The following is a 14,594-nucleotide window of genomic DNA, read 5'->3' as shown; positions in this document are numbered from 1 at the left end:
TTTTCATTAAGTCGACTAATACTATGCTTTATATGTGCTTCTATTATCCTCCTTGCGGAATGGTAAAGTTTTTTTGAATTGAATTTGAATTGAATTATAATAGGGAAATTGAATATTAAACATATCTTATTATATTAGTATGAAGCTGCTCTTATATGACTATCACAAGTTCTCAATTTAAAGTGCTGAAGGTATACGTTAAATAAAATTCAAGACAATTAAGATGATAGTTCATTGAACCTTTAATGAAAAATGCTTTAGCAACAAACAGTTGTTGAAATGTGGAGCATAAAGAGCAAAGAGCTGAATAAAATAAGGAAAAGGCACTTTTTTAAACAACACAAAAATAAATACTTCAGGTTTATTTTTTGTTTTTTTTCTTTCCTTTGTAGTTGGCATCAACAATGAGACAGGTACCTGTACCTAAGGAATTATTATTAATTTTAACATTACAGAAAACACAAACCACAATGCGCTTCGCAGTTGTGCTGTTGTGGAAGGCAAGTTCTGTCTTGTATATATGGGATTGCACACTTTTCTCTTTTGCTTTCTCAAAATGTGTGGACTATCCAATTAGTTGTTGGCGATTTTAATACTCAACATAATCGTGAGTAGTCAACTAATCGTGGCAGCCCTTGTTGTGGGACTGCAAGATAAAAACTGCAGTCTCTTTGGATGTTGTGCATCATCAACAGCAGAAGTTCTGGTTTCCAGTGGAAGCACAAGCGGGGTTGTGTGTGGGAATCCCTGAGGAATGAGCAGCAGGGGAGCCCTCTATCACACTTGTCTGTCATCCCACGTCTGCAGTGACTGATGAGGGTCGTCTTATGTTAATGAAAATACATTCCCTCTGATTATGAGGTGGGTTGCAGAAGTTGACTATTCATTTCTCATTAACGACTCCCGCTCTTATCTCCCACAGTATAAGAATGCAGGAGTGATCGAGCTAGAGGCCTGTGTGAAAGCAGTCAGGGTGCTGGCCATACAGAAGAGGGCTAGGGAGGCCTCAGAGTTCCTGCAGAACGCTGTTTATATCAACCTGGGACAGGTATGTTACCACACTGCAGTATGAATGGCCTTCCAGCTGCACGGGATGATTAATATTACTGGCAGTATGGTGTACAGTAGAACCAGCGAGACTCCAGGATACACAACTGAACTCCTGAAACAAATCATTCCCACAGTCTAATCTTTTTAGTTTTTATCACAAAACCGAGAAACTGTTTTGTCTTTTGCACAAATTTTATCTTCGAGTCTTATTTCATTCTGTGACTGGTGCATCTATTTAAACCTCAACCTTTGTTATTTTTGTGACCTTTTTTCTCAGAATTGAACGCTAAATACTAGAAGTAATATTATGATATTGTAAATATTCAGTTTAGTTAACTGTGCTTGTAAATATATATAGCGCTGTAATCCTTATAAGTCATAAGTCTCTTTGTTTTTGGTGGCCAGCAATATAAAACTGTGTACTTCTTTCCATTCCACATAAGTTGCCGTTTGGTTTCATTATTGCATTTAACTTACATCGACTGCAGTTTGTAAGCCAGACCCCCCCTTCAGGGCTGTTCAGCTGTACTTAAGGAATTTAGAGGGTTGTCTTAACTCCATATGAGGACTACAGTTATGTTTGGATCGTTAAAAAATGCCCTCCAGGCATGCTTGAACTTTGAATTATAACTTTTGTTTGATATTAGTTTTCAAAGTTTAATTGCTTTGTTAAAAATGTATAAAGCCACGTCCCCTCCTGCTCCATTAATGAAAATTAAGTTTGAATAAGCAAAGATTTTTTCATAACAACATTTTAAGATCAAGATCAAAAATGTGTCTAAGAAGGCTATTTTCATTATTGTGTTCCTGCACACTTCATTTTCGTTATACAAGTTATACATGTGTAAGATGCATTTTGGGTGCAATTAATTTTGCTTCCAAAATAGTTGTGATATTACAAAACTTAACCTGTAAATCCACACAATAATTTGAGTTGTATTCTAAGTGCTGAGAAATGTTCTTGCTTTAACAGATAAATGAAAAAAAAAATCCATCTCTCAAACATCATTCTATTATGTGAGGTTTCATCATTCAAGTGCAGAGAGCCAAAATAAGTGATACTTGGTTCATAGACAGGAAGGTTCAATGTTGTCTCCATAAATGCAGCTATCAGAGGAGGAGAAGATCCAAAGATACAGCATCCTGTCTGAGCTTTACGAACTGATCGGCTTCAATCGCAAGTCTGCGTTCTTCAAACGAGTTGCAGCCATGCAATGTGTGGCCCCCACCATCCCAGAGCCTGGCTGGAGGGCCTGCTATAAGTTGCTGCTGGAGACTTTGCCTGGATACAGTCTGTCGCTTGATCCCAAGGACTTCAGCAAAGGTAAAGCTGGAAACATGGTTAGGACATGCTGGAGACTTACCCTTCTTTCTGGAGGTAATGAAAGTGTTCGCCTAGAGGCTGTTAGCCTGTAAAATTCTATTGATTAACCTCATCATTGGTTAAGCCTCAGGATTCAAAGTGTGTAAAACAAAATAGCGGCCTATGTCCGAAATATACGGTAATAAATCTCTGTATGGGAAACACAATGTGCTTAATTGAGATAGAAACAGAGGGAGAGGAGCGCACTTTGCGCCAAAGTTACAAAAATGGCCAACCGCTACCAATAAGTTTGTGAAATCCTCGAGTCACTATTTATTAAATGCTGGTTTTACATCAGTTAGAACAAGTAAATCTCACTGGATGAACTTTTTTGAACATTAAAAGCCTCTTGTGAGAGCTGGGTTACATATATCAGCAGTGTAAACATATTTAATAGATGAAAGAATTAATTAAATCACTTCATTCCACATCTGTCTTTTTCAAGTGTGCTCCTTCAACTGAACATTTGAACATTCAAAGTCACCACTTTCCTCAAAAAGAGAAACAATCAGAACCTGATCCAGGCTTTTGTACACGCTCAGATATGCGTGTAGGCTATTGACCAATACTCAATGAATCCACTCAAAGGCAAGTATTGGCAACACAAAAGACAGTTCAGTGAACAGAACAGCTCAGGGACACTAAAATGTTCTCTTATGACCAACTAATCATGCAGTACTGAAAGGGTTTTCTCTGGTAAGCTGTTAATTTTAAGGCCTGCTGAAATAAATGCTTTGTGAAAAACAAGCTGTAAACAGTCTGTGTTTTGCACATCAACTGTGAAAGGTTGGGTTAATTGGAATTAGAATATGGTAAATTAACAGGACCTACCTACTGAGTCCGTATTTGTGATTTTATTGATGAATCAAACCGATGTGAGATGTAATGGGTACAAAAACTGTTTAGAACTGTCTGCCTCAAAATATTCCTGTCCTCAGTTGCGCGAGTCACTGGTTTTATCCATGTGTTTAATTAGAACTGATAGAAATGGAGCAGTTATTCAAGAGTTAAATAAAATCTGTGATAACATTTGTCATAGATTGATAATTAGATGATTACATTTTGTATGAGACAGTAATATTTATCCCAATCTCTTTTCTAACAGCTTTACTTTTATCAGTCCTGTAATACAATACATACTGTATAGTAGACTTTTTCCCCCCGGACATTTCACTTATTTTAAAGTATCAGTATGCAAATTAATTTTTCTAAAAATACATCAATCACTATCCATGGCACTTATGAGCTTAAATCTTTTTCCATACAAATGTATCATCTGTAGCATCCTGGTCTAGTTGTCTCCACTCTGCTGCTGGAACAGCAGGGAATGAGCAGGGCCTGGTTTTTGTCAGGCAGGATCAGGTGGGAGTTTAGCAAGCAATAAGCTGGAGAGGCAAGTTCAAGTGAGAAAGGAAATGGCGATCAATGTTGCATTCCAATGAGGCGACTATGGTCTAAGGTACAGTGGAACAAATAGCTTTTTAAGTGGCATGTAGGCCCTTTTTCACCCCCCAGTGAAAGGTGGATCCGCTCTCTAATGTTTTCTTTCTCTTTCGTATTAAAGTACATTGAGTTTTGGTCTTTGCTCTTTCCTTGCCCTTACAGAGTTTTTTTCTGGAGTGTATTGAATTAATTGGCAATCACTTTACTTGGACTACAATTTACCACAAATGAAGTCATCATTGTCTTGAAGCAAAAAGAAATGCCCAGAAAATCCAGTGTCCTCTGGATTCAGGTTCTCTAGAAGTGATGGTTTTGGCAGACAGATAGAAGTCAGCTATTTTTAGACTGCGTTCACAACAGTAAAATCAAGCGTATAAAAAGAAGAAAATGGATTTGCACTTGGTTCAGAAGTCAGGCTGAAGAATAACCATGTCAAAAAACTGCTGATAACCATAAAGCATCATGGAGCTGAAGTGATGTTAGTGGACGTGATATTTGTGTTGAGAAAACATGAAAGTGTTTAGCAGATATCATCCTTGCCTCTCTCCGGGCCCCTCAGCCTCCCCAGCACATCTTTCCTCCAATTTTTTCCCACTTAATGAGTCAACAGTCGACAGCTGGGAGTGGAGCAGGGGATCTGTTGGGGGGCGATGATCTTATGTAACTGGCGGTGTCAGGCTAGAATGATACTGAGATGTCTTTGTAAAGCAAGAGCACATATTCTTTTGCAGCTCCTGAATCCACTTGACAGTAGTCATGTTTGCATTATGTGGATTTGCTGGGACAAGGGACTAAGATTATTGTCAAAGCCCCAGGATAAATATTTTCTCTTTTCATATTATGGAAATGTATTTTCAACGTAAATTTCCTAAATTTTAAAATCCACTTTTTAAATTTGGAGTTCAACTTGTGATCACAATCTGCCCCCCCCCCCGCCCCCCAGCTGTGGTTAATGTTGGGGTTTATTCTGTGGAACATTGTCACTACCATTACCAAGTATTGACTTAATTCAACATGTAGTAAAATATTTCCTTCAAAAGGGAAAATGTTTGCTAGTTTTGTCTGAACTTTCATTACAAGACTGTACTCTCCATAAAGTTGGAGAACAATCCTTTTGTTTTTTAAACAGATTTGCTTCAGAATGAACAAAGAGCTATCAAAAAATGTTTTCATCACTTGAACAATGACAGTGACATTTGTGAATACAGATATTGTTCAGAAGTGACTTCATTTCTGTGCATTTGTCTGACCTTAGAGCTAAAATCATGATGACAACAGTGAGCCTCATCAGTTGTGTTCACTTGAATTCTCATCTGCTTTGTGTCTCTGTCTGTCTCTGTCTCTGTCTCTCTCTCAGGGACCCACAGAGGCTGGGCTGCTGTTCAAATGCGCCTCCTCCATGAGCTTGTGTACGCCTCCCGTCGCATGGGCAACCCGGGCTTGTCTGTTCGACACCTGTCCTTCCTGCTGCAAACTATGCTGGACTTCCTGTCTGATCAAGGTCAGCTCTGAATATAATGCCAGAAAGAGGCTCGGAAAGTAACACTATCACACTGCCCCTTTTGTTGGAGAATTTAAAGCCTTGTGAAGTATTTCCAGTGGCATACCCATCCTTTAGAAATGTAGAAGCAGCCACCTTTTGCTCTGGTTATTGCAGCACTATACACTGTGCTTAATAAGGTGTTGCAGAACAAAGCCAGCTTTTTCTTGGCTAGAGTGCAACATTGTGCACTGACCAGAAGTCCTGTACAGCCAAGAGATAAGGTTTTACTAAAGCAGCACGAGCCAGACAGTCCACTGGCCGCAGAATAGAGGCCAGCATAATCCATTGTTGGCTACAGCGCATGAGAATGGAGGTAGTGAGGAAGGGAGGGAGGGCAAGCAAGGAGATGAGGTATGAATGAGATGAAGCAAGCTTACTGTATAAAATATATAACATCACCAAAGGGACTTGTGCATCCCAGAATCCACAGCATTCAAAGAGAAAGCCCTGCTCTAATAATGTTACTGTGTAGACTCACATATACCACATGGTAGGAAAATGCTGTGATGTAATTACAGTTTATGTGCCCTCCTTTGATTTCTACTATTCCCATCTATAGCGTGATATTAAAAATGTCACAAAGCTTGTTAAAGAAAAATCATTTGCCTTAAAATTCTTGGTTTTTGTTCGCACAAACACGGGAAATATTCACACATCAGCAGTGGTTCAGCGGTAGAGCCGGCGGTAGAGCGGGTCGTCTAATGTTCCAAAATCGGCGGTTTGATTCCCGTCCCTGCCCAGCCACCTCGGAGTTTGCACTGACAGTGTGAGTTGACAGCTTACCTACCGAGCACAGCTGAGGTGCCCTTGAGCAAAGCGCCGTCACCTTTACAAGTTGCTCTTTAGGGTGCACCATGCAGGAGCTGCTTGCCACTCGACCTCCCCCACACTGCATGCCCACAGGCCACCTAAGTGTATGTATTATGGGCCTGTGGTTGTGGTTGACCTGGAGTTACATTGTGTTGTTTAAGTGTTCCCTTTACATTTTTTGAGCAGTGCATATATATATATATATATATATATATATATATATATATATATATATACACTGCTCAAAAAAAATAAACAAAAGTTCTCTTTAATAAACCTACAGTTTTGATGTAATCAAATCCTTAAATGGTGAATAATAAGAGTCTTTATGAGGCTATTATTCATTACTGGCTGTGGCTGCATGCTCAACCAACTATGTTCCAAATGTTTTTTCCCTTTTTTGACCTTCAGAGCGCAGTCACCCTGTACACAATGTCATGATTTGAAACAACAAAAGACTGGTGAAGACATTGTGTTGCAAGAAATGCTGTCTGGGATTTCAGAGCTTTGAAAACTGAATCATCTTCCATCGAGAGAAATTGAAAAATAGCTGAAAATGATATTCAGTGTAGGAGTCAATGATAAGATTAAATATATCTTCATTGGGCAAGGAGCATGATGGCAGTTTTAATGCAAAATATGGGCATGTAAATGTGTGTAGCAGTGTTTAATTTGTTAGAGATACTATAAAAAGAATTTCATTGAAAAACCCCCCAAAATAGAAAGCACTGATTACAAGAGCTCTAGATATTGTCTCTCTTCTCTACTTTAGTGCTGCTTAAGTTTTGTAAATATGATATTTTTCCAGGATTGTAAAGATGGTTTCTGTTGGCCTGGATGCATCACCTTTTTGAATTTAATGTCATCCGCATCATTCAGAGGCCAGAGTAACAACTCTATTTTCAAAGGCTACTCTGATGCTGAATACACCTTTTCAGCTCTAGGATGTTATTGTTAGAAACACAGCTCAGATGTTTTATGGAAGCCTCTACCTTTCAGCAGAGGTAGAGTCAGAGGTGGTGCTTCCTCTGGGTCATTACTGGTTCATCACATCAAGCTAATTATAGCTTATTACCAGAAAATTGATGGGAATAGCATCAGTACAGTAAGGCAGATTGAGATTAAAAACACAACTCAGGTGCAGAAACAGCAGAGTGACTTAGGAGAGGTTATGATTGATGCTAATTGTGCAGAAGAATCAGAGCCTATTGTTAGTGGTGTTGACAAGTTATGCACATTTTAGATGGAGCATTGTGAAAACCAGATCCTTGAAAAATAGCTGAACAGAAATAAAAATGAACACTACCACATGTCAGGATTGGATGACTATTAGGGAGGCACACCATGAATTGAGTAAGTTATTTAACAGTCAACATCTTTGAAGCCTGAAAAGGAAAAAAACAACAACTCTTCAAATACTTTTTAACTCTTAAGTGGGATATAAACTAAGCAGTATCCTTGTTAATTCATCAGTACTATTTGATTCCTCACTCACATGTTCAGAGTGATTTTCTCAGTGAATATCTAACCATTATGCCAATGCTGAAATAAAACAAATTATCCTTGTTGCCTTTTAAATGAACTGGAGTGTCTCTTAAGAGGTGTAGGTTGTAGTGTTAATGTACCTTCTGATTTACATCTTTTCACATAACTCCTTGATCATAATCAGATTGATGTGTCTAAGGCCACAGTCTATGGAAGACCTCTGACAGTTTGAGAGGTGTGCATACTATCTCCAGGTTTCATTCCACATCCTATTCACCCAAAATTTAAATGTAGACATTCACTTATTTTGATGTTTTACCCAGATGGTTGATAAGCAGCGGTTGTAGGTCTCAGGTGGTCTGTGTTGTTGCTGTTTGGAGTTTTTTTTTTTTAGCTTTATAGCCTCCAGCGTTTGGTGCAACATAAAGGAATCTACACAGAGAACTTGACAACAAGTAATATTGGCCCAACTTTGTTATTATCTCTGGTATATTGGGCAGAATTTCACAAAAAAGTAGACGCATATTATTAATCCGTTGCCGTGAGGAAGGGAATATCAGAGTGGCTTGTGTTCGTCAGTCTGTCATGTCTCATTTCTAGAATATAACTCAAGAACCACCCAGAAAAATTCTTCACAAACACCAAGCACTGACAAGCTGCCTTGTGCACGATCCATCTGCTTGAGTTTGTTTCCAGAGTAGGTCCCAAACAATATTAATATTTTTAACAATCTTCACTCAATACCAAAACATTTATTAATCTTTTTTCATAGTTAAAAGTGTAATATAAGTCTCAGACGAGGGATATTGGGTGAAATAGCCAAAAATTTGTCACATTTTTTTTCCACAGAACTTCATGTAGATATCACCATTTATTTATTTGTAATTAAATTCTTACTGATATAACGAAGCCTGATTCCCATAGACATGATAGTTATGATCTACTTTCTGATGTTGAAGGCCTGGTTCTGTAGTGGATTGGGTTGTTACTTCAAATTGAGAAAGTCCAGGGTTCAAATCTGCCCGAGGGACTTTTGCATGTTCTCCCCATGTTCTCGTTTGAGATTCTCCGCCTTCCTCCAACTGTCAAAAACATGCCATAGAGGTGAATTAGTGACTATAAAATTGGCCAAAAGGGTGAACGTATATCCTATCCCACATCCACCCAACATCAACTTTAATGTGCTCTACTCCTCACCCCACCCCCACCCAGACACCATAAAGGGTGGACTGCTACAGAAAAAATGAATGTGTACATGTTCAAAGACAGTTCCTTAATAATGAGAGAGTGGAATTAAGCTATTTTGTTGTTTACTTTAATTAGTTGCTTTTAGTTTGAGTTCTTTGCATGCTTAATTAAAGCTATTTAAAGTAGAGCAACAGTTTGTGGAAGCTGCTGACAGGTTTGCATAAACTTTCGCATAATCTTGTTTACCCACCTATCTGTAGGGATTTATGCGAATGTTTTCTCTCCCTTCCTCCTTACTTGTTTCTGATTCACCCCTGTCAGCTTTACAAAAATAATTACAATTATTATGACTCTACTGTTGTTCCTTGCAGCCAAAAACTACAGTTATGGCCAGTGAGGGAGGTCATAATGAATGGACGGCTCACCACGTCTGCCGGTCATGCTTGAGTAGGGCAAAATATAGTTTCAACTAAGCCTAACATCTTTTCACATCAGCTGCATGTTACATATGATTGGATTGCATTACCTATTTCGTTCAGGAAGCTGGTTAAACCCTAAAGTCAGTTTGTAATTTGCACTGAGAAAAAACATTTTGTAGGCACATAACAGTCAGGGTATCATGATCGGTAAAATGAAGATGGATAGTTTTGTTAAACTATGCTTACCAGTGAGTATCATAGCTGAAAGATTAATGTCCCTCTTTCAGTCACTCATTTTGTATCGCGCAGGGATTACGTTTTTAAAAACTTTTTTGTTTATTGTCTTGAAGATTTATGATTCACTTACGGCACATTTCATGATTCAAGCTTTTGAAAGGCAGAAAATTCTAAATTATTCATGAAACAGTTGCCACATCTCTGGTCTGTCAGTATTTTTTTTTCCACATTATAATTCGATAAATCCCAATTGAAATGTTTCAACAGTCTGCCTTTGTCATTTATTTTATTTGAAACTCTGCTTTCACTTCCACCACATAGTGTCTGTAAATTAGTATAAAACATGGCTTCAAGCATAGTAAATAAAAAAATATCTCAGTTGGACCTTAAGTGTATTTTTGACTTTATTTTGTCAAATACTTTTTTTAAATAGGGAATGGAATATATAAATATAATTTCGGGTTATATTCAAGAACATGAAGAGCTTGCAGTCCAGCGTCAGCTTCTAGTGTTATTTTATATTTCTCTGTCCACTGGAGTGCTATCTCAATAAAGGTAATGCCTGTTTGATACACAGATATGTCAATGATCTTATGCTGTTTTTTTGCTGATAAACAGTCAGCAAGTGTGAACTCATCTGGGTCATTTTGATGGGTGCTTGTTTGTAGAAATCACACTTTACTCTAGAACATGAATTAACTCAAAGAGCCATACACCACAAACACAGAATACTTTAATTTGTGCTTATCTGATAAGTCTGCAAGAACATGTCACACAGATATTGAATTTTGACACAAAAACTATGTGTACATGCTGTGATAATGAGTTATATATAACATAGACTGTGCCTGCTCATGGATGGGGAAAGTGTCCTTTTGACTCAACCCCTCAAGCTGGCTGTTTTTGGTGGCATTTTTCCTCCAATAGGCAATATAAAACTGATGGTCTAACCAGATTCGTTCAAGGAATAATACTGCTAAGGCAATATTGCTAGCTCTGAGGCATAATCACAACAGTACTGTTGCTGCTTCAAATGCTTTTTTCCTTCCAATATGTATGACAGCATGCTTCAAAGACTGATGTTTTCAGTATATCAGTCAAAATTAATGAAGATTTTATTTTAACACAAACTTTACTTTGCATTATTTTACTTTTCATGAAGTATAGGCTTAATACGTTTCTGAGCAATCTCTATTGATGCGTGCTGCATTAGAAAAGACACATTTTGATGAGTAAGTGTCATTGACTAAAATAAAAGCTGTCTCAGTACCCAAGCTTTCTCATTGCTGTCACACTAATTTGTATGGCGTAAGGTCACTGTTGAGTCAGAAGAGACTGGTTGTATCAAACTGCTGAAGGCAGTAATCAGGTGGTTGCCAAGAAAGAATAAACAAACTTCTAGCTGTCGTAAGATTTAAAAGGTGTTTCAGAGAGTGCATCTTTTCTCTTCTGTCAGGTCATGAAAGATCGGTTTTCAGAGAGAAGTATTCAGTGCAAAATTTTCCCACACTGCCTTTCATTCTGCCTTGAAGTTATTATCCTCTGCTTGACTGTTGACACTTGGAGATGAGATCCTCTCGTCTGGGGAATTGTGCAAAGCATTATGACTTGTATGTTTTCTGTCCTCTTTCTGCTGAGTGTAAAAATGTTTCCTTGCTTATCTGGACTCTTGTTGCAGCTCTCAGGCTAACAATGTGCTTTGTTGTGTTTGTTCAGTGAGCTTGGCAGCTTGGCATAAAGCAGGCCGGACAACGAGTCAAATAATACTTTTTCTGTCAATTTAACCTCGCAGAGCTTTGGTTGTCTCAAAGCCATGACACGCCTACAAGACAGCAAGCCTGTCTTGCTTTTGCTAAAAAATGTTTTTTAACACAAAACCTACATTTCTGAAATCACTGGCATGCAACTTCTGCACAATGGAAAATAACTTTGGTATCACAAATAGTAATTCTATTGCCAGAAGATAATCAAACCTCACCACCCGGCAATATTCAATTGTACTATGAATCAGTGGTGCTCCTGCCATGTTTGCTCCTGAAAATGTCAGGAGAATGTCATGGTAAAATTATTAGAAGACTTTACATGGTATGGGTATACAGTATGAAGAGTTGGATGGATAGTGTGTCACCACCCCAATTCTTAAGATAAGATTTACATGAAGTTTTCACAGCACCCCATCCACCCACCCATCCACGCACCCACCCAGAGAGAACATACAAACTCCACACAGAATGAACTAAAACCTGGAACCTTTTTGCTGTGAGGCAACAGCGTCTGCTCATTGTGCCACCGTGCCGTCACCCAGAGAGTTTGCTGCTCAATTCATTATGCTGAGCGCATAAAGGAGGGATTAGAAAAAAAGTGTCAAAAATTTTTCTTAGTAGGTTATCAGTCATTAAAACTTTGAATCAGGATGACTTCTTTTTTTATTTTTTATTTTCCTTCTGATTTTCTCCCTTTTGCCCAGTTTTGAGGTCACATTGCCTCCTTATTCCCCTTTTCCTTCATTACTTCTTTTCTTCTTTCCAAACTTCTGTCACTCCATCCTTTTCCAACTTCGCTCTCATCTACTGGCAGTGGATTTCTGGCTCCCAATTTGTATTTGTCGGTGTAGGTTCTCAGTTATCCAGGTTATGGTTATCCAACACTGTTTAAATCAATCCGCTGGACTCTAAGTAAGTTTCTTGAAAACGTTTCACCTCTCATCCAAGAGGCTTCTTCAGTTCTGAAGGTGGCTGGTCTTGTACCACTTTATTAACCCTGTGAGGTGTGGTCAGTGCTTTTCACATTTCAACGACTGTAGTTGAAACCCGCCTGGCTCCTCGACGATGGTTGATGGGGGTGCTAGGGGGTGTCAAAGGGGGGTTGTTGAAATGCGAGTTTCACTGAGCCTTTGTATACTAATGAGGGTCTTTAGCATGAGACACATCACCTGTGTTAAATTCTTTTTGGGAGATTCGAAAGGACCTAATTGTAAATGGGCGAAAGGTGATGTCACAGACCACCCCCCTGTTCAGAGATGGCTTCTCTACTTTGACATGGATGGCTTCTTTCATTCCTCTCTCAAACCATCTATGTTCCCTGTCCAAGATCTGAACATCTGTATCCTGAAATGAGTGTCCCTCTTCCTTTAAGTGAAGGAAGACGGCTGAGTCCTGTCCTGATGTGTTGGCTCTTCTGTGTTGGATCATGCGCTTGTGTAATGGTTGTTTGGTTTCCCCTATGTAGACATCTGAGCATTCCGCATAGCATTTGACTGCATATACCAGATTGATCTTCTGACTGTGGGGTGTGGGACCTTACAGGTGGACCAGTCTCTGTCCGAGGGTGTTGCCGGGCTTAAAATAGACTGGAACCTGGTGTTTGTTAAAGATCCTCCTCAGTTTTTCAGACACTCCAGACACATATAGGATCACTATACCGTAATACTTGCCCCCCCCCCCCCCCACTGGGTTATTCTCCTTTCTGGATCTTGTGTGAGCCTTCACAAAGGTCCAGTCAGGATATCCAGTCAGATTATGCCATCATAAAACTGAGAATCTGTTGAAAAACAGCCTGTTCAATATTTTTTCCCAAAAATGGGAAGATTTGATATGGGCCCGTAGTTACTTATTGTTGAAGCATCCTGGTTGGGCTTTTTTGGAAGTGGTTTTATTACTGCAGCTTTTAAGGCCTAGGCCAACTGCCCTGATTGTAGAGAATTATTCACTATGAGTAGTTCATTAGGAGCAATGTAATTACAAACATTTCTTGAAAAATTTCAAAGGCAGCATGTTGCGTATTTTAACTATTTTAACTGTTTCTTTCAAAGCTGTGTGGTCTATAAGGTTAAAATGTTCAAGATAACCTGGAGAAGAAGATGGCAGAAGGGACATTGTGATTTTTCTTGAGAGAGAGAGACGCTTACTTTTTGTCTTATCTGTAATATTTTATCCCTGAAAAACACTGCAGTCCTTGCATGACTTGTTGGATAGCAGCTCAGAAGGGACTGATGCTGTGGGATTTGTCAGTCTGTCTACAATAGAAAACAGTGTGCGAGCATTATTACTCTTTCTATTGATAATCTCTGAGAAAAAATTTTGTCTTGCATTTTTTAGTTCCTGGTCGTAGAAAGACTGTCGTTGTAGATGTCGTTATGAACCTGGAGTTTGGTTTTGCGCCACCTGCGCTCTACTTGTCTACAAACTTTGGGCTTTTAACCAGCGTGGAATTTCTCCAGGGTGACTTTTTCCCGAATGACAGAACTTGGGTCTTAATCAGAGCGAAGGAATCCATAACAGCCAAGACGTCAGAACTGAAAGCATTTACAAGGTCATCAAGAGAAGCTGAGGGCAGGCTGGGTGATGGTAAATAAAAACACAGTAATGATCAGAAAGGGGAATATCAGTCACCACAAGGTCCAAAATATTAAAACCTTTGGAAATAATTAGATCCAATGTATGCCCCTTGTCATGTATGGAAAATGTTACATGCTGAGAAAGCCCAGCACTGTCCAGGAGGTTCAAGAGTTCTTTAGCATTTCCATCTTTCGTATTATCAACATGAATTTTAAAATCGCCCACTAAAACAACATAGTCATATTCAATGCACACAATAGACAACAGCTTAGCAAAGTCATCAATAAACTGTGTTGTATTCAGGAGGTCTGTAAATAGTTATAAATGTAGCTCAATAGAGTTTTGACTGAAGAGCAACATAGTCAAAAGAATCAAACTTCCTAAAGGATATTTTCTTACACTGGAGTTTGTTATTGAACAGAATGACGACCCCTTCTCCTTTCTTATGCATTCTAGCTTCACTCATGAAACTGAAGTTTGGAGGGGTTGACTCAATAAGAACTGCTACACTGTTATCTTGTCCTAACCAAGTTTCTGTTAAAAACATCAAATCAAGCTTGTGCTTAGTAATAAAATCATTGATTAAAAAAGATTTCTCCTCCAGAGACCTGACATTTAAAAGTGCTAAATTAGATTTGATAAAGGCCCTATCTTTCCCATATTTTGGAACAGAATGTGGCTGATAGGAAATAAGTATCAAATTTGATGTAGTGGGGACC

General features: G+C 38.7%; 1 protein-coding gene across 2 annotated transcripts in view; it reads left to right on the top strand.

The window, feature by feature from the left end:
- Positions 1-14,594, top strand: part of trappc9 (trafficking protein particle complex subunit 9) — a 166,008-nt gene that overhangs the window by 6,376 nt on the left and 145,038 nt on the right. For both annotated transcript variants that reach the window (XM_068333598.1, XM_068333597.1), the window contains 3 exons: positions 923-1,048; positions 2,158-2,374; positions 5,214-5,357. In XM_068333598.1, coding sequence (XP_068189699.1) covers positions 923-1,048; positions 2,158-2,374; positions 5,214-5,357 — 487 coding nt within the window. The remainder of the gene's footprint in view (positions 1-922; positions 1,049-2,157; positions 2,375-5,213; positions 5,358-14,594) is intronic.

The sequence above is a fragment of the Antennarius striatus genome, chromosome 14, assembly GCF_040054535.1.
Source record: "Antennarius striatus isolate MH-2024 chromosome 14, ASM4005453v1, whole genome shotgun sequence".
Lineage (NCBI taxonomy): Eukaryota > Metazoa > Chordata > Actinopteri > Lophiiformes > Antennariidae > Antennarius > Antennarius striatus.
Note: the sequence above shows the minus strand (reverse complement) of the source record. Positions and strands in the feature narration are given on the sequence as shown.